The following is a 19,620-nucleotide window of genomic DNA, read 5'->3' as shown; positions in this document are numbered from 1 at the left end:
ATACCCAGAACTTTGCAGGCAAGAATGTCGGCACGTGGAGAAATTGCGGATCTCTACCTCATGTTATTGGCCTGTCAGAAAAACAAAGCCGTTCTCCCACCCGCCGCGGTGGCTCATGGTTAGAGCGCTCGGCTACTGATCCGGAGTTCTCGGGTTCGAACCCGGCCGCGGCGGCTGCGTTTTTATGGAGGCAAAACGCTAAGGCGCCCGTGTGCTGTGCGATGTCAGTGCACGTTAAAGATCCCCAGGTGGTCGAAATTATTCCGGAGCCCTCCACTACGGCACAACTTTCTTCCTTTCTACTTTCAATCCCTCCTTTATCCCTTCCCTTACGGCGCGGTTCAGGTGTCCAACGATATATGAGACAGATACTGCGCCATTTCCTTTACCCAAAAGCCAATTATAATTATATAAGCAGTACTCCCACCCGTTCCACATCCCTTAACCAGTGTGAGGCTGCCCTGCTTAACAATGGCACTTAAGGCCAGAAATGGCTCGTAAAAAGGGCCGCCGTTGCAGCTTCGATCGATGGAATCCTGCAATAAGGACACCACCCACGGCGTTGGTACTCAATTTAGTGGAAACATTTTTAACAAGAACGAAGCCAGCAAGAACCAGTGTATGCCTATCAAGTGCTCGGTTCTATTAAAAGGACTGTGGGTACCAAAGTTTTCCTCCGTGTTAAATGATGCGTTGCAAGTTGGTATACATGGAACACCACTAAAGGACCATAGACACCAAATTTTAATATCGTGTTCTCTTCTTTCAAATGATTCGTTAGACATTAGAACACGTGTATCACTGCGTAGTATTCACCTAGGACCGCTAAATAATTTATATTAGACGTTATTCTCTCATGCTATTCGGTTTCATCAACCGAACGCTGGCCATGACGCTAGTTGGCCTTTAGGTCACGTGAGGCACGAAAAAAGTGCAATATAATCGCTGATACGTAGTTTTAATTTACTACAACACTTAAACTACATACAGGCTACTTCAAGGCCTGGTAAGACAAAAAAAAACATGTCAGCAGTTATTTTGCCGGGGTTTTTTTCGTGCTTGACGTGACGATGACGCGGCGGCGCTCGCGTTGCTAATGTGGCAAACAGCACGATTGCACCTCTGTGAACGTCCGTAATATTCACATTGAGGTTGGCTTCAAATCACAGCGATAAAGATATGAAAATATTAGTGGTTCACCTTCAATGATCGTAGCTTCTAGCTGTGCGTAAATTTGCCTTCTTATTGTTGTGTATTTATTTTTCTCTCGTTTGTTTGCGTGTATAAGAACCTTTGCGCAGTACGCGGGTAACTAAAAACGCTTTTTCGAACAGTTCATATCCGTCCCGATTCTTCTTGAACTAGAAGCCCGTGTGCTGTGCGATGTCGGTGCACGTTAAAGAACCCCAGGTGGTCGAAATTTCTGGTGCCCTCCACCACGGCTTCTCTTATATCCTAAGTCGCTTTGGAACGTTAAACCCCCATTGATTATGAACCATCTACGTGAATTAATGCTTTTCCTCTCTTAGTAGTAATTCGTCAGCTCGCTATTTTTAATATTATGTACGCCGACTATAGCCTTCAGTGCGGTCTGCTTGTAGTAAGAGCGGACGCAGCGCGCACTGTCCAAAGTAAGCTCTCCAAACTTTTCGGCCACAGGGCCGGATTGTAAAGATTGTGAAGACGACGAAGGCAGGAAATTAAAGGAAAAGATGCGTATTAAACGGTCACCATATTACTTGAGGAGAAGAAGAAGAAGAAGAAGATCACCAATTTCATATAACAACAGGCCACAGGTGAAATGACTATTTCTGCTTCATTTTTAACACTACCCTCAAGGTTTCACGGCAATGACAAAGAACGATCAGCATGATTACGCATAATTGCACACGGAATAAAAATACTGTACAAGCTCCTAGCATCATATATAAAAATTTAAATTCCTCAGCTCTTCAAGCTGACAGTATGTCCGACATAGCGATATTAGACACCTCCCCATGAATTAGCTAGGATCTCAAGCCTCTCCACCAGAGGCCATATTCTTCTTCATCCGAGTTCAAATAGCCAGGCGTCGGCCGTTGGGAATTGACTGCTCTCGGGTTAAGGTTGCGGCTGCTATCTGTGCGAATGCATGAACTAAACAAAGACGCAGCTCGACTAAAATGACGGAGCTCGAATCGGAATGGATCGTCCGTAAGATACCCGCCGCGGTGGCTCAGTGGTTAGGGCGCTCGACTACTGATCCGGAGTTCCCGGGTTCGAACCCGACCGCGGCGGCTGCGTTTTTATGGAGGAAAAACGCTAAGGCGCCCGTGTGCTGTGCGATGTTAGTGCACGTTAAAGATCCCCAGGTGGTCGAAATTATTCCGGAGCCCTCCACTACGGCACCTATTTCTTCCTTTCTTCTTTCACTCCCTCCCTTATCCCTTCCCATACGGCGCGGTTCAGGTGTCCAACAATATATGAGACAGATACTGCGCCATTTCCTTTCCCCAAAAACCAATTATTAATTATTATCGTCCGTAAGACCTCAGACGCCATGCATGCGCGAGAGTTCGCCTTGTGGACTCGGGGGGCCAGAGGCTTGACGATACATTGTGGAATTGTAGATAGACAACACTGTATGGTACTAACAATGAAAGGTAATGTCGGTTAACTGTTGGCCAATCGGGTCGATCACCTTGCAGTAATGGACGGATCTGTGCACCACCCTTGGAATTATGCTGACGCAGTGTTCAATACTCGTATTGTATAGGCAGTAGTTACGACAGTTATGAACGCGTATTACCGCCTATCAATGCACACTGGATTGTCAAATTTTCAGAGGCGCATATCAGGAGAAGCTTCATTCCTACAGCTAATTCCTTTAATTCCTATACAGCTGCTTGAGGATGGTGGACAATAACGATGTGACGAATGCTGTTATTGCGTTGGTTTATCGTGCGTGGGGTTACTCGTGCATGAGCAACATCCTGCGAGAGTAGAGAGGACAGGTGTGCCTGCGGGACAGCGAGCGAAAATATGACTCATGAATCAATAATTAAGCTGGTGTGACCGCTCTTGGCCGTTGTTGTAGAACCAAGCTGGCAAAAGTACCACACTTTGATCTTAGCCGAAAGGCGCAAGAAATGTTTTATTTATTTATTTATTTATTTATTTATTTATTTATTTATTTATTTATTTATTTATTTATCAATACTGCCAATCCCTGTTTCAGGGATTTTTACAGGAGTGGGTTCTGGCTGCATGCACACCGACCAGGCATAAACACTATTTCAAGTATACATGCAAAGTACAGTGACGATTATGGGGATAATAAGAACAGTCATGGGAAAAGGCAATACAAAGATAACCCATAAGTACTCATCACCTTTTTCCTTCATAAATGATCGCGAGAGATACAAATAAATACATGCAATATACGAATATATGAAAATACAGATACATGGAAAACCTCCAAAATGTTACAAAAAGTAAATAAAAATCACAGTTTCTTTCCTGACAGTACACTTTTGCCAGCTAGCGCCAAAAACTTCTCAGTAGTTGGCTGTACAATCACTGAATCATACAGAGAGTTCCACTCGCGCACAGCTCGCGGAAAAAAAGAACATAAAAGTATTATTTGCGCAGAAATATTATTGTATAATAATAATAATTGGTTTTTTGGGGGAAAGGAAATGGCGCAGTATCTGTCTTATATATCGTTGGACACCTGAACCGCGCCGTAAGGGAAGGGGTAAAGGAGGGAGTGAAAGAAGAAATGAAGAAATAGGTGCCGTAGTGGAGGGCTCCGGAATAATTTCGACCACCTGGGGATCTTTAACGTGCACAGACATCACACAGCACACGGGCGCCTTAGCGTTTTTCCTCCATAAAAACGCAGCCGCCGCGGTCGGGTTCGAACCCGGGAACTCCGGATCAGTAGTCGAGCGCCCTAACCACTGAGCCACCGCGGCGGGGCCATTATTGTATGGCGAGTTCATTTTTGTGACGCGTTTCCCTGGAAGTGTTCAAGGTAATGTATGCAGCAGAATCAACTTTAGGTTTGTTATGTAAAATCATATCCAGAAGCTTCAGACGGTGAAGCGTAGCACGACTAGCTAGCGTGTCAAGCCCAGTCTCAGATAGCATCAGCGTCGGAGAATCGGTGCGCCTATATCTGCTGCAGATAAAGCGCACTCTTTTTCGTTGGATAGCCTCAATCTTAGCTATGTTATCTTGCGGGTACGAGAACCAGGCGACGTTTGCGTATTCTAGTATTGGGCGAATGGTAGAATACACCAAACGCTTGGATTCTTTCGTAGAATACCGCAGCGCTCGTTTCAGAAACATGAGCTTACGCATCGCTGTTTGTTACGTGCTATACGTGAGCTGTCCACCCCAAATTGGGTGATATAATGATGCCTAAGTATTTGTGCTCAGTGACTATTTTGAGTGCAGAGCTGCTACAGCCGTAAGGGAAGCTAAGTTTGAATTTCTTTTTCGTTATAGTCATTGAAACTGTTTTGTCTGAGTTAAGAGCCATTTGCCACTTCGAACACCATTCTACTATATTGCCAAAATCATTGTTTAAGCTTATTTGATCTTCTCTGCTTTTTATTTCTTTATATAGTACGCAGTCATCTGCGAACAACCTCAGTTTCGCTTCTGCCTGGTCAGCAATGTCATTTACGGAGAGCAGGAAGAGAATTGGGACTAAAACAGAGCCCTGTGGTACACCGGAAAGGACCTGGACAGTATCTGAAGTGTGGTCGCCGAGTTGCACGAACTGGCGGCGGTCGGTTAAATAATTGGCGATCCATTGGACTACTGACCCACCGCCTAATATATGACTTAGCTTCTGTAGCAGTTTGGCGTGCCAGACCCGGTTGAAAGCCTTTGGGGAACCCTAAGAAGACTATATCTGTTTGCTTTTGCGAAATCATTTAAAGTCTCGACAAGTTATGTAACAATAGACAGACCACGCCTCTAGCCATGTTGTTGGGGAGGGAGTATGTTATTTGATTCAACAAACTATGTTATTGATTTTAGGATAATGTGTTTTAAAACTATACAGGAAGTGCACGTAAGAGAAATAGGCCTGTAATTTCACTGGCAAGTCTAATCACCTGATTTATGAACTGGTATTACTTTTGCAACTTTCCATTACGCTGGGAGGCAGCGCTCGTATATGGACTTACTGAACACAAGGCATAGGTACTTACTCATGGGTTCGGCATAACGTTTCAAGAGGACATTTGGAATTTCGTCCGGACCGCTGCACTTTTTATCATCTAGGCTTAACAACAATGATATTACTCCTTCTTCAGTTACGACTGGCGCATCCAGTACACCATATTGTTCACTGTTTTCTTGCCTAAAAAATGCGTAATACCATTGTCTGGTGTAAATACGGATTGGAAAAATGCGTTAAACGTAACAGCCTGATTTTTTTCTTCGTAAGATGGCAAATGGTTTGGAGACTTTTCTTTGTCACTAATATAGCGTCAGAATTTATGGGGCGATTCTTTAATAAAGTTGCTAAGAGTTGTTTTGCAGAAGTGCTGCTTTGCGTCTTTTGCATTTCCTTCTATTCTTTGTTCATTGTATTAACCTTTTGGCAGAAGTCTGAGACAGTGCTTGATTTGTTGGATTTTCTTAACCTTTTAATTCTGCGTTTTAAGTGTATTATTTCGCGAGTTATCCATGGATTGTGCTTATCCTTGGATATATTCATGAAGTTATCCGTGGATATATCCGCAGTTGCATTTATTTTTCTCAGCATTGCTATTACAGAAAAACTAATATAGCTCTTAAAGGAGGCGTAAATGAATGACATAACATAAATATATTACCAAGACCGGGGCTCGCCCGCAGAAAATTATTAAATTGTTATTGTAAGCAGATTTTTAAAACTCTGCGTACTGATTTCGAAGGATCCACTCCATTAGTGCACTTGCGTGGCCATCTGCCCAAGCGGTCGCATTTGTTAGATGCGGTATAGAACAAAGCTACCATTCTTCGGAGTATCGGCCCCGAAGTAAACAAAACTCCGAGTGCCATTTTATATGCGTAGGCATCCCTTGAGTTTAAAGAGGCATGAATTTTGCTGAGGTGGGAATTCAAGCATCTGGTTTTGGAGCTGCTCTTTTCCAACCTTTGCGTACAGAAGACCAAATGTAGCGGTAGTCCTTGAAAATAACAAAGAGATAGGCTCCTTGCGAACCTACCAGCACGTTCACTATGGTATCGATCACCGTAGACTCAACAAAGGCGCCAACAAGTGCTACTGTCCAGGGAAAGCCCATGACGAGAGCCAAGCTGACGTAAAGTCCAAGGCAGCTACGCTGTTGATTGTCTTTCGCGTCGCCTTCTTTACTGGACACGGACCCACCACGAGTTCCCTGTACCGCGGAAGAGGTGTTCCGAATGTAGCACACTGTGCTGAGGTACATGAACAGGCAGAACAGCACAAGCGACGCCATGGGAACCTGGAAGTAGAGGACCTGGCCCCAGAAAGTGCATATAAAGCACGCCGTTTCTCCGTAGCTCGGTGACAGCGCCGATTCAGGGGCCGTCTGGTCCACAGTCAAAGCGGCGGCGATAACGGCTATAGGCGCTCCCCAGGCGAAGAGACCGTAGGTGGCCAAGGAACTGTTGCGAGTCGAGTTGGCACTGACGGTGGTGAGGCTTCTCCAGATGTCGAACGACAGTACGCACGTCCAGAAGAAAGTGCACAGGAAACTGTAGTGGACGAACACCGCACCCGCGTAGCACACGTCATCTGAGAGGTCGATGCCCTTCGTCAGAAGAAAGAGAGCCTGGGTAACCAGGAGAGTCGCGGAGAGACATATCGTGCAGGAGGACGAAGCAGATCGCGCGTCGCTGTAGGTGCAGAACACTACAATCTTGAGCGCCAAGAAGCATATCGACAAGGACGTGGACACCACCGTGATATAGTTCTGCAGGCTGTAATAGTCGGGCTTTTTCGGTTTGTACGTTACTAACGACCACCTCTTCGCTGACGTTTCAGTGACTACGTCAGCGTAGTTTTCAGAATGGCGTTGTGCGCTGGGGACTAGCTTCTCCCGTGTAATATAGCAGTGGCCGTCGTGCAGGGCGTAACAAGTGGGCGTGCTTACTACGGGCCTGAACAAAGCAGCCAAGTTTGGTCCCAAAGAGATCTTCATACCGCCGTCGGCTGTTTGGGGTAGGAAGGTTGTCGGTGTGCAAGTAAGGTTGAACACGTCAGCCCCGCTGCACAGGGCGCAGTACACATTCTTGTAGAGCTGTTCTTCTGCGTCATTTTCATGTTTGACGGGTGCGTAGTACATGTCACATTTGCGAGTCACCTCTTCAGCAGTGCCTTCTGGACATGCTTCTTTCGGTCTGTGTTCACTGCAAGGCCTTAGATGGCGTGTAGGGTTCCTCCTCACCATATCAGGTGGAAAGACGTAGACCGCGCTTTCGTTTGCAATTGTCACCGGAGTCCAGAAGGTGGCATTGGCGATGTCATAGTTGCAAATTGCGCAAAAGGCGTTCCTGCAATAATAAGAGAAAAAAAGTTACACTTTAGAGCTCTGAATGTGCTGGCGCGCCTGGTTTTAGGATTTCAGGAGAACCTTTTCCAGCTTATTTGTTCTTGTCGGTAAACGCATCATGATTCCGTGAAGCCCTCCTCCATGCAGCGTGTGATACAAACTGATAAACGAATATTGCGAACGCAGTTTATTGCTACCACCATAACCTAATGCTTTGCTCTTGATATTGCGGAGTTCATTCCCTTTGTAAGCGTATTCGACCTGGTGCTTAGAGGCAGCAACGAAATTGGAAATTTGCACCGGAATAAAGAAAAATATGGACACAAATTTTACCAAACCGTAAGGAATAAACAGGACTGATAGCTACCATAAGCTCTATCGCAAACTATTCTGCACGCTTTTTTTGTTTCTCTTCCAACTTATTGTGGGCAGCAATTCTAGCAATCACGACAAAAAATTTGTGTAGCTGACATGAGCAAAAATTTTAGCGCTGATTGAAGAACATTAGATGACACACTGAGGACCGTACATTAAACGTTCACTGTAGCCATATAGAACACTACAACCACGGTGCTAGCCAGGTATGTACCATCTTCACTCGTTCGCAATAATGAAACCCGAAACTATCCAGAACTCTGTTTGTGGTCTCGGGATAACCAACGAGAGGTCAGTCAAACGGCAAGACACTCAGAAGCCTTTTTTTCCACGTCTAATGTAAAAAAAAACAACCTGACGCGGCTTTGTGATTTTGGCTTGTTTAGCCGCGTTGCATACAGAAACATGCTATCATAAAGGAAAATTGTAACGAAGATTCCTCGCCAAGACAAAGTATGGCTCACCGGTAAGTCAGGTCTTTAGCGCTCGTAGCAGGGATGAAGTGGAAAGTATCGTTAAATGCGTGTATTGCTTCACACGCTTCTCGGACTTCATCTTCGGGCCACGCGGAAAGACAGCCGGTTACCATGTAAACGAACGCCTTCGCTCCAGGATACGCGTGTACTGGTAGACAGGAACTCTTGGGCAAGTCTGCCTCCGGACTGTCGAGCAGCTCGACGTCCCAGCAGCAGTCTCCGTAGACTTGGCAGTTGGATGAGCGTGAGCAAGTAACAGACCGTGTGTTTGGGATTATGGGCTCTTCTAGGCTGTCGTGAAGATCCTCCGGGCATTCCAAGAGCCGAGAGACAACCGAGTCTCTATGGTCATCGTGCGCTTGTTTACTCACTGTCGGTGGCAAAGGGCCATTGTTCAAATCGTGCTTCCTCATCAGATCAGGCCTGAGCAGCGCATCCACGTAACCCAAGAAGAACCATGGCATCCACAGAGTGATGGTCTTCATTCTAGGTTGTAAGAATAAATGATGCGTTTAGTGAATAAATGTGAGGAAAAATTCATCAAAATGCAGCTTAATATGCGCATACTCCCTTATCTTTCCAGGCACAAGTGAAGAGACAACTTTTGGAAAAGAGAAAGCTATCACGAACATACATAGGTGTCATAGACAAAAGTTTCCAGATGTCATCTAATATGCCAGATTATACGTATAATAGGGTAAAATATGCAAGCCAAGGTTCAGTTTCTTCTGTGATCTTTCAGTTTGTCAGATAACTCGGCATGCTTTCATCGAGCAGTACAGGCACTATATAGAAAGAGAACAGTTATTTTCGTGAGAACACGACAATCACCTTCCTTCGACTAAAAGGTATGACCTTTGGACCTCAATGCCTTTATGCGCTGCCTGGGTGTTTACCGACGCTAAGAGGAAATGCGTATTCGAAAATCAGTGGAGGCGGTGCAGGCAGTTACTAGTCGATAATAACTGATTGCGCTGATGTGATTTTCCAACTAAATAATCACAAATATAGTAAAGGGCCCCAAAGAGCTTAAGCGAAAGATTGACCTGAGCAGTACGTTTGAACGAATGTATGTAAGAAGTAGCTGTTGGCCAATTGGAGTAGACGCTCAAGAAGTTACTTTTGAGAAACAATAAAAATTGAGCCGCTTCTCATAGCTCCAAAAACCGGACCGCGTGCAATGAAGTTCACAGCATAAATGAGGGAGACCATTTTTCTACAGAAAACGACAAACTAGTATCGAAACGGTGTTTACTCACCTGTCACGCCTCTTGACTGTAGCGCCGTGCAAAACGTTGTTCTGACTAAAGTAATGTGTGAAAAGCAAAAACTGCTCGGTCGTTGACTACTTTTCAAATCTTGCCTCTTGAAGCCTTGGAGATGAGGCCGCCAGAAACATTTCGGGCTCCTGAAGCGTACGTGCTCACCTGCAGTCCAGAAGGCCTCTAGAGAACCAGCATAATATTCGGGCCAGCATCATATCTTCTAGAAATCCGTCACTTTTTCTGCACGATCCTTTCTACCTTCTACGATTTCTGTTGAAACAGTATATCGTAGCCGAACTCTTCCTCTGTTCACCTTCTTCCCTGACAAGCACTGTTTTGTTGCTGTCTAAATGCGGTCGGAAGTTCAGTGACCTAACGGAGAGTAGTCACTTGCCTTTTTTCTCAATTTCAATACCCATATGCCTCATATGTTCCATCATATGTTCCATGGCGTGGACGAGAAGAGGGACTGAACCGTGCTCGAGGCATTCACGGTACTTTTGGCTAGACATCTCAGCACTAGCGGCTAGAGCCATGTGGTTGATAGCGAACTGTTTCAAGGTGTTAGTCCTTATGGGAGCAAACCGACCGAAGAGGATATGAGAGCGATTGGCCGTAGATTTCTCCTCGCTCCAAAAGCGGCCCAAGGAGATAAGGTGCTGTCATACATAGCGGCATTGGAATTCATGGTCTACGTGACCTTGTTTTCCACCACCGTTTTTTTTTGTTTGGAATGAAACTGCATTTGTCGAATGGCACTGATGAAATACGCACTTATGTTTATAAAGCTTCACTTCTGATTGATAATCTTCTATTGAAACACGGCATACGTCTTAAAGTTTCAATACATAAACGCTATTGGCAAGTTTTTATTCAATATAGCATAATGCTCGTGCACCTTGCAATCTTTACTTGTAACATATACCCACCAATTCTGCAACGAAAGCATGTTTGATCGGGAAAGAGTTTATGAATGCAATTTTTTCATGTGTTGTAATATTTTACTGTAGCAAGCATAATATCCGCACATCTGCCGTAGACAAGCTTGCATTTTTTTGCCATTAACGGTTTTGCTATCATCAAAAGCGTTCCCCATGTGTTTTCCATGGTAACCTTACTGCTCGATGCGAGCGACGCAAAAACTTTAAATGTTTTCCTGCACGTCGTAAGAATGGATCATTGCCTTCAATATTTCCATAACAGTACCTTGCAATTTTCTAATATTAAAAATTTTTGTCCGAGAATGTTGGGCATGGTAATCTTTTAGGAGAACAATAATAAGCTTCGCGAGGAACAATGGTTTGACCAATGTGCTCGAGGGAAAATTAAAGTAGTTACTAAAAGCTTTTGAGATCAATACACCGTACACCCCCCGGCCAATTCACTTCGGTTCCTCGCATTTCTTTCAACTGAGAGCACAATAAATATCTACCGCAGGAGCAGGAGCCATGTGGCTACTTTTCCATGTATTCACAGCACAGGTATGACTGACGATCGCCAAGTTTCCTTTTAAATATTGGCGATTAGTTTGAAGGAAACCAGCATGTACACCTGGAAAACTACAACTGGGTATTCTTCGGTATCAAAGCGCCGAGCGGGCGTTGTGTAAAGACAACAAGCTACGCCACCACATAGCACAAATGCGGACCAACCACGATGACGACCATTCTGCGAGCGCCCTGGTAAACTGCGTTTCTAGTACACCTGTGGATCTTTAACGTGCAGTGACATCGCACAGCACACGGGCACCTTATGGAGGCAAAACACTAAGGCGCCAGTCTGCTGTGAGATGTCAGTGAAAGCTACAGAACTCCAGGTGGTCGAAATTATTCCGGAGCCCTCTACTACGGCACCTCTTTCTTCCTTTCTTCTTTCACTCTCTCCATGATTACCTCCTCTTAAGGCGCGGTTCAGGTGTCCAACGATATATGAGACAGATAATGCGCCATTTCCTTTCCCCAAAAATCCAATTATTATTATCAGTAGTATAGCGTTGCCCGCCCCCTTAAAGTGAATAACGGGCCCCTATTTACAATAATTTCTATTGTTAACAAGGCTGTCCTAGCTACTATGACACGCAAATGAGTGCCCAAACTCCGGCTGCCTTACTATTAAGAATTTGGCGTTGACCTCGGATTTGGAACCCGCCTGAGCCGTTCATTAGCCGGGCCCTGCATGACGTGTCTTCTCGGAATAAATGCTTTCGTTCTAGTGAACCACGCAATACGGTTAGACGCCACATGTGTTTGTCATCAGAATAAACAAAGACTCCCACGTGCCTGTGAGTGAAAGTGAGTAGAGCGCGTCGTCGCGGCATCAAAGCTGCCTCTTCGGCACGCCCACTCGAAGCCAAAGTGGACGGGATCTTATCGACGGCGCTCAAACGAGCCGATAGATGATGGGAGCGGGGCATTGGAGGTGCTCTCAGAATGTCGGGGCGATAGCCGTTCGACATTTAACGCAGTCAAAATCACGGATGCGAAGAGCTTTATTGAGAGTAGGGATCGATAACGTTCGCCTGCCACAGTACTATAGAAGTGGGGGAAAACAGAGCCCAAGAGAGGCCCGTATTGGCAGAAGATTAAGAATGGGCAGGGATGACAGGTTGGCGGGCAACATTTGTCAGATGGGTTAGATAACCGCGCGAGACGTTCACTACGCATGAAGCGATGCAGCCTTAATGCGGCCTACGCCGTAAGCGATGCGGCCTAGTGCAGCTTTCTTTCTAGGCTGCCGCCGGTGAAGGCAAAAAAAAAATGGCATGTTGGGGCAGAAGAAAAGGAATGAAATATGATTTGCCTCTGCCCATACCACTGCGCATAACGGGCTTAAGCCAGGGGATGGACAAATGATGAAAGATTGGTCCACATAAAAATTTGCTCCAAATAAAAATTTCCTCCAAGTAAAAAAGAGCGAGACAACACAGAGGCCGCTGCCGGCGCCGCCAGAATCGCCTTGTCAGGTTCGCCGTAGGTCCCCGTTATCTAGGCAGCTGCGAAGGAATCGGTAATTCAAGGCTCTTGCACGCGCTGGTCGAACTGCTCAACAAAAATTAATCCTCAGATGAGAAGATGTACGCTTACGCAAAAAAGGAGGCTATTGCCAGAATAATGGGGCACTCGCGGAAACAAGCTGGTACCCCTTGTTTAATTCACCACAGCTGCCTGAGAAATGAACTGTGTGGGCTCAGGCGCTGCTGTGCACTCGTTCTGCTTGTACAGGTGCTAGCTGTACTTGAATATCGAAGATTTCTCGAGTGACCGCTGCTTCCTTTTTTTTTATTATAGACTAGCTGTTTACACAAATTATAAATTTAGAATTTTAAAGGCGCATTTAGAAAATATAGTTTTCCAGTGCAACAAGCTAAACGAAGCCCAGTTAAAGTAGCGCGAATCTTGAACTTATTCTGGAATCGTATTTCGCTGAATTCCTGTTTACTTCAAACATTTCTAAATTAAACTTGTGAATTAACTTTATTTGATTTCTAGTTATCGGCATCGTTGTTTGACTTCTTGATAAGCCCGGAAGGTGGCTGTCAGGTGCGAGTAGCCGGAACACAGGCACTGACCTGTCGTCTCGTTGCAATCATTTATCGAGCGAAAGCCATGCTAATGACTTCCTGCTCCAAGGCTGTTGTGAGTCTTGACTGGTAGTGCTCACGTAAGTTTTCCTAATGAACATGGCACGACGGGTTGACAAAGCATAGATGAGGAAATGCAGCGCATTCAGATGGCACCTGACGATACTATGTAGTTGAATGAATTCGAAAAAGGGCTATCTCCTCCAGCTTTCAGATCCTTGGCAAAGGCGGAGAGTTAGAAATTGTTTGCGGAAATAAACAAACAACCAAAAATAAATATATCTGGCTAAAACAGACAGGTATATATATATATATATATATATATATATATATATATATATATATATATATATATATATATATATATATATATATATATATATATATATATATATATATATATATATATATATATATATATATATAAAGTATTTTGGATCACTTTTTCTCGCGAAATGTATCCCTAAAAATTCGAAATATAAAAAATGTCCTGGAAGAATCTCATGAACATCAGACATTCGAAAAGAAAAATCGCGTCCGAATTTTGCCCCCAGAATTAAGCAAAAATGAAGCCCCAAAACGAAGGACCTTATTTACACGCAGGTTTTATTTGTTTATTTATTGGTAATAACTTCCACGCGCCTGGGCGGAGCGTTCAGTGCAGGCGTTAGGCAAATTTATAACCGCTGAAGACTGTATGAAATAAGGCACGGCAAAAGGGAAAAAAAGAACGCTAGTTAAAAAAATAAGTCTTTGTAGCTATTGTAACCTATCTCTAACATAAGTTTGTATAAAAATTCAATAACATAGTAAATACAGTAAAAGAAGGCAAAACAGAACCAGCTGGAATAGAATAATCAGACGCGATAATCAAGAGTCGCGGCAAAGACAAGACGCCTGTGCAAGGCACACAGCGGTTTTCCCTGTGCGCGTGGGCTACAGCTGCTGCATGGCGGTATGCACGCACACACACTTATTGGTTTTCCTGCGGGTGTATGACTGCATTTTATATTCATTTCAGTCTTAAGTGATGTAACAGCATGCCGACCTATGAGGAGCGTCTATGGAGTACTCGGAACGAACAGTTAGGATCTTCGATGTCACAAAAATCGGTGCTACACGACATGAATCTTGCCCGCGCCCGCAATCATATCAGTATGTAGACTTTACGGTTCTACATAGTTAGTGAAGGGGACTCAATACACACGCTATGTTGGTTTCAGTTGTGATTGCATAAATGTACAGTTTTATTCAAATATGTATTCAAATTAACAAGCAGAAAACCAAGGTAATGTTCAACAGCCTAGCAAGGGAACAACAGTTCACAATTGGCAGCGAGAGCCTAGAAATTGTGCCGGAATACGTCTACTTAGGGCAGGTAGTGACAGCTGATCCGGATCATGAGAGGGAAATAACTAGAAGGATAAGAATGGGGTGGAGCGCATATGGAAAATTCTCGCAGATCATGAGTGGCAGTTTACCAATTTCCCTCAAGAGGAAAGTGTACAACAGCATAATCTTACCGGTACTCACCTACGGGGCAGAAACGTGGAGGCTAACGAAAAGAGTTCAGCTTAAGTTAAGGACAACGCAGCGAGCCATGGAAAGAAAAATGATAGGTGTAACGTTAAGAGATCGGAAGCGGGTAGAGTGGGTGAGGGAACAAACACGGGTTAATGACATCCTAGTCGAAATCAAGAGAAAGAAATGGGCTTGGGCAGGGCATGTAATGCGAAGGCAAGATAACCGCTGGTCTTTAAGGGTAACGGAGTGGGTTCCAAGAGAAAGTAAGCGTAGCAGGGGGCGGCAGAAGGTTAGATGGGCGGATGAGATTAAGAAGTTTGCAGGCAAAGGGTGGATGCAGCTGGCAAAGGATAGGATTAATTGGAGAGACATGGGAGAGGCCTTTGCCCTGCAGTGGGTGTAGTAGGGCTGATGATGATGTATGTGTGATGTATTCTTGTATTATTTCTGTTACTTGGAACCTAAGCTTGTTTGTGTTTTGAAAACTACGCAAAGTTATTATTGTACAGCATCTGCTATTCTCGATCTCTCGATCCATTGTTTCTGTCAACATTTGTTAGTAACTAGGTCGGCACTGGCTTGTAGAGGTTTTCTGGGCCAAGTCAAGCTGTGATAAACAGCTTTTAGCCCAGTCAAAATTGCCGATTGGGCGAGTTGGTGGGACATGATTCGAAATGACCAGCCCGGAAACAGACAAGGGCACGAGAAGAAAAAACAGGCGGCAGTGTCCCCGCCTTCTCGTGTCCCCGCCTGTTTCCGCGCTGGTCATTTAGAATTTAGCCCCAGATATCCTTCCCAACTTCTGGTAAAATAAATTGTATTGAATTCAATTTCCATTCGACAGAATGTATCGAGAGAGCTCAATTGAGCCTCAATTGCCACTCTGTATTATGTTCCAATTTGAACGCGGTGGCCAATTTTTTATGGTAACTCAACAGGAAACTTCAATACCGATATAGTTTGTCATTAACAGGAACTTTTAAGCATATTGAATGAAATGCCAATTTAAACTAACAAAATATTTTGGTAAGGGTTGTTTTCCTGGACACTTAGTGTGTATTGTTACGAATGATTAGAATTTTCTCTGAGTCGTCTCTTTGCTATGTAAAGCTAGTTTTGTTTGTGAGCCTCTGACTCCAAACCATTCTTTGGTTTGTGACCGGCGAAAGCAGTTCACCAAACGACCACCCTCCTTTGTCTCTCGGTAGCTCGTTCCCGGCTGGGCTTTCCACGCTGAGTCGACATCTCCTGAGAGACCGGAACCCCTATCCACGCCTGAGCAATGGCGAGGCATGCCTCGGTGGGAGGGTGAGGGAGCTGAGTGCTGTTGGGTTGGGAGGTGCTGTTGGGGTGCTGTTGGGGTGTTGAGGGAGGGTGAGGGAGTTGAGAGTGAGTACTGTTGGTGCTGAGTGTGTGTGCACTCCTGCCTTGGCGCGAAGTGACGTACAGATTCTCTACGGGAGTGTGGGAGCGCACAGCTCTAGTCAGCATGCGACAGGTGGGCACGAATATATGTGTACATTAACGAGTTTGCATCTGTAGCTTATATCGAACCAGCCACTATTTTCAGGAGTCGCACCTGCGAACACGGACCGATCAGGCAACAGCTGCAACTACTGACCTAGCGTCTAATCTGCATTCGTCCAAATAAAATTTGCATGCGGGCAAATTCATTTGTCATCCGATGAAATAAGCCAGTATGCATGAATTAATAAGGGAGTTTACAGCGCCAGGGCGACCACTGCCTCTGTACAGCGCTGGAAGAAATGCTTTCAGACACTAGTCTTTCACATTAGTATAAATGATAAGAGTGACCTGTACCCTGAATTGCTAAACAGTACCAAGTCAAGTATAATCACAGGAGTGTTTCTTGAAAGTTTACTGGGTTGTTGATTTTGTTGTTTACGTGTTTGCTCCCTTACGTTTATTATCTGCGATATTATAAGCATGCCCTGTTTTTCTTTCACCTATGTACACGCCTCCTGCTAGGGTCAAGCTTAGTTTATGCAGTTTAAAAAGACTCGCATCATGGTCACTACACTAAAGCGCAAGATTCAGCGAGAGATGTTAAGGTATTTATATTGTGCGGTATATTGAGACAGGGAATATGCGAGCGACTTCATACTTGCAGAGTTATAGAGCTCTCGTTTCAGTTTTCCTCACATGCTCGTTCTTGGAACAGCGCTCCTCTTCAGTAAGCCACTCAGGCGCACGGATCGTTTTGCACGAGCCACCGCGCACTCTAGCACAAATGCGCCTATATGGGAGTAAAAAGAGAGTAAGCTGTCCTCTTTCACACACCCTTTTACAAAAGGGAGTGCGCTTAATCCCTTTTTACTCCTTTCTGTTTAGAGTGCAGAAGGACCGCGCTACATACCTACGCTCTTGCAATATTCTCCCTCTCCTTCCAACGGCAACTACTCTTCGGATGGTTACCGTTGTAGCGACATACAGTTGCTGATTCCTCGCACTCGCGCACCCTGCTTGGGCTAGCCTACGTCCTTTATCGAGTATCGGGGTCATGTTGCGAGGAACGGGTGCAATACGGAGGTTGCACACATGTGGGAGGCCAGAGACCTGAAGGTCTGTGGCCAATATAGGGATGTCCGCCTGAGGGAAGATGCATCCGCCTTGCTATACGTGAAGGATAAGTGAGGAAGTTGACGATCGCGGTAAAAATTGTGTGTGGACCTTATAAAGAAAATAAACCGGTATCTTAGTCACGCTGTGCAGAAGTTTACGTGATACAACCGGCACTGCTCGTCCGCTTGCGAACAGCGGGGGTGGTGTCTCGTCAACTGAACAGCCGACCAGACGACGCGACAACTGGAAAACGCTGTGTGCGCATGCGCGTGCACTATGAACAGAAATACACCTACACAGGAGTAAGAAGGGGAGTAAGCTGTTTTCTAGCACACTCCGTTTTATAAAAGAGAGTGCGCTAGAGGACAGCTTACTCCCCTTCCTGCTCCTTCCTGTTTTTAGTGTACTCCCTTTCGTTCTTGCATGGGACGCTGAACGACCGTCTGTCCGATACTCCCGCGATACTACTAAGAAATCGGAAAGCTGTGCGTCGCCAGGGCAGCAGACTTGTCGCTGCTTTCCTCACTTGAATGAGAGCACCACCTGCGCGCATCGCACTGGAATTCGACCGAGGGGCTTTGACTGCGAATATCCAGGCTGCATACGCGAGCCTAATCAGGCTGGCTATCCCCTAGAGGGCCAATTATATGCTGGGAAGAATGGGTTACAGTACGCAGAATATGAGATAATGCTTATCTTTGTCAACTGGAAGATGTTCAGCTATGAGGCTCTCACAACACTGGGGCAGGAAGTGAACAGTAAACGCCGTCCGTTTTCAGTACCGGAAATGGCGGACAACATTTCGTACCAGCTCTGTAATATTGCCGCTGGCTTGGTCTCCAGACCCGTCAGGTTCAGAAAGCGTCTGCCTCCCATCCGAGTATGCGGCCTGTGCTCTGTGGTTCCTGGGAATGGAATGGAATGGAAAAATTTATTGGTTCTTAAGATATTAGCGAGTTGAGGACGAAGTCTTCCTTCTTGATAACTTTGGGTCCTCTTTCAGCCTTGGGTGGGCCCCTCGTCCAGGGCACCTGTGGAGTTCGCTGACCTTTCCGCGAACTCGTTGATCTTGTGTTCGCAAGGAAGGCCACTCCAGCGGGGTCGGAAGTCCCCAACAAAGGGGCCCGTCCCGTCCCTGCCTCCCCTTTGTGCAGCGGACGTCCTCGTTTACGCCGCGCCGTCACGGGCATAGCCCGTCTTAAGAGGCCTGAAGCCAACGAGGTTTCGAGGGCGCACGAGATACGGCTGAGTATTAGCCGGGTGACCGGAAACCCACTATTCCTGTAACGACTGTCTACTTCCCTTAACGACTGTCTTCTCTTTGTTGCTGTCAACAACCTGAGTCATCGCCTCGTCGGCACATGTTTCTAGCGTCTGTGGTGCCGTGGGTGGCGTGGGGAACGGAAGTCGCATTTGTGTTGTTTGTGTAGTTATTTGCAACCTCTCCTTTCCCAAATGTTTAATCAGTACTTTTTCCCCAATCTCTGATCAGTGGGCGGACCTTGTTTTCCTTTCCCTAACCACTGATTGGCGAGATGGGTCGTTTGTTATCTTATTGGTTGCTGTCCCCGCTAAAGGCGGAGACAGAGGGTTTAAAACCAAGCGCTCTGGGTTGAGCGGGGGTTGAATTCGTCTGATCCACGATTTAGTCATGTAAATAGTTTTCTCCTTGCTTTGTTTCTTCTCCTTTTTTTACCTATGTTGTAAATAAATAGTTAACCTTCTCCTTTCCTTGAGTAATGTGAATGTTTGCGAGTAGAACCACCGGGTCATCAAGAAACCCCGATTTCATCATCAAGTAGTTTCCTCTCATCGCCACCGGAAGGGGAAACTCAACTGGCGCAGTCGACACAGGATCGCAACTGGCGCAGTCGACACAGGATCTCAACTGCACCACTGAGTCGGGCCACCTCGCTTGCGTGTGCTATGAGGGCCCTTTGGACCCCTAGCTCGCAGCTGGTGAGCCGGCTCTCCCATTTCTCCGCACTTGGTGTTGTATGTTTGTGGAATGTCTTGTTTCTCTCGCATTCCCATGTGATTTGATATAGTGTTGGCCTTGCTCCGCACCACGGGCATGCGGCGCAATATTGTGTGGGGAACATCCTGCTTAGTATGTAAAGATTTGGAAAGGAACCCGTCTGCAGTCTACGCCATCCTGCGGCTTCCTCCTTCGTCAACGTTTTGTGCGGTGGGGAGTATTGGACTTTTTGGCCCCTATATAGGTTTAGCAGCTCTGAATAACTGTCCCCGCAAGTAATCTGAGGCTCTCCCGGGGGGACTGAGGTGCCCGCTCGGAT

General features: G+C 45.6%; 1 protein-coding gene across 1 annotated transcript; it reads right to left on the bottom strand.

The window, feature by feature from the left end:
- Positions 1 to 5,730: 5,730 nt before the first annotated feature.
- LOC144106312 (uncharacterized) lies at positions 5,731 to 10,206 on the bottom strand. The gene is made up of 3 exons (XM_077639091.1): positions 9,631 to 10,206; positions 8,360 to 8,857; positions 5,731 to 7,521 (listed from the first exon to the last, which is right to left on the bottom strand). The coding sequence occupies exons 2-3, from the start codon at positions 8,854 to 8,856 to the stop codon at positions 6,102 to 6,104; spliced, it is 1,917 nt and encodes a 638-aa protein (XP_077495217.1). The 5' UTR covers position 8,857; positions 9,631 to 10,206; the 3' UTR covers positions 5,731 to 6,101.
- Between the last annotated feature and the right edge of the window lie 9,414 nt (positions 10,207 to 19,620).

The sequence above is a fragment of the Amblyomma americanum genome, chromosome 10, assembly GCF_052857255.1.
Source record: "Amblyomma americanum isolate KBUSLIRL-KWMA chromosome 10, ASM5285725v1, whole genome shotgun sequence".
NCBI classification, from domain to species: domain Eukaryota; kingdom Metazoa; phylum Arthropoda; class Arachnida; order Ixodida; family Ixodidae; genus Amblyomma; species Amblyomma americanum.
Note: the sequence above shows the minus strand (reverse complement) of the source record. Positions and strands in the feature narration are given on the sequence as shown.

Bases quoted from the DNA above. Each gene is read 5' to 3' on its own strand.
- LOC144106312 (XM_077639091.1), bottom strand. From the start codon at position 8,856: ATGAAGACCATCACTCTGTGGATGCCATGGTTCTTCTTGGGTTACGTG. The intron at 7,522-8,359 runs GTGAGCCATACT...TTATTATTGCAG, and splicing joins GCTAAAGACCTGACTTACCG to GAACGCCTTTTGCGCAATTT.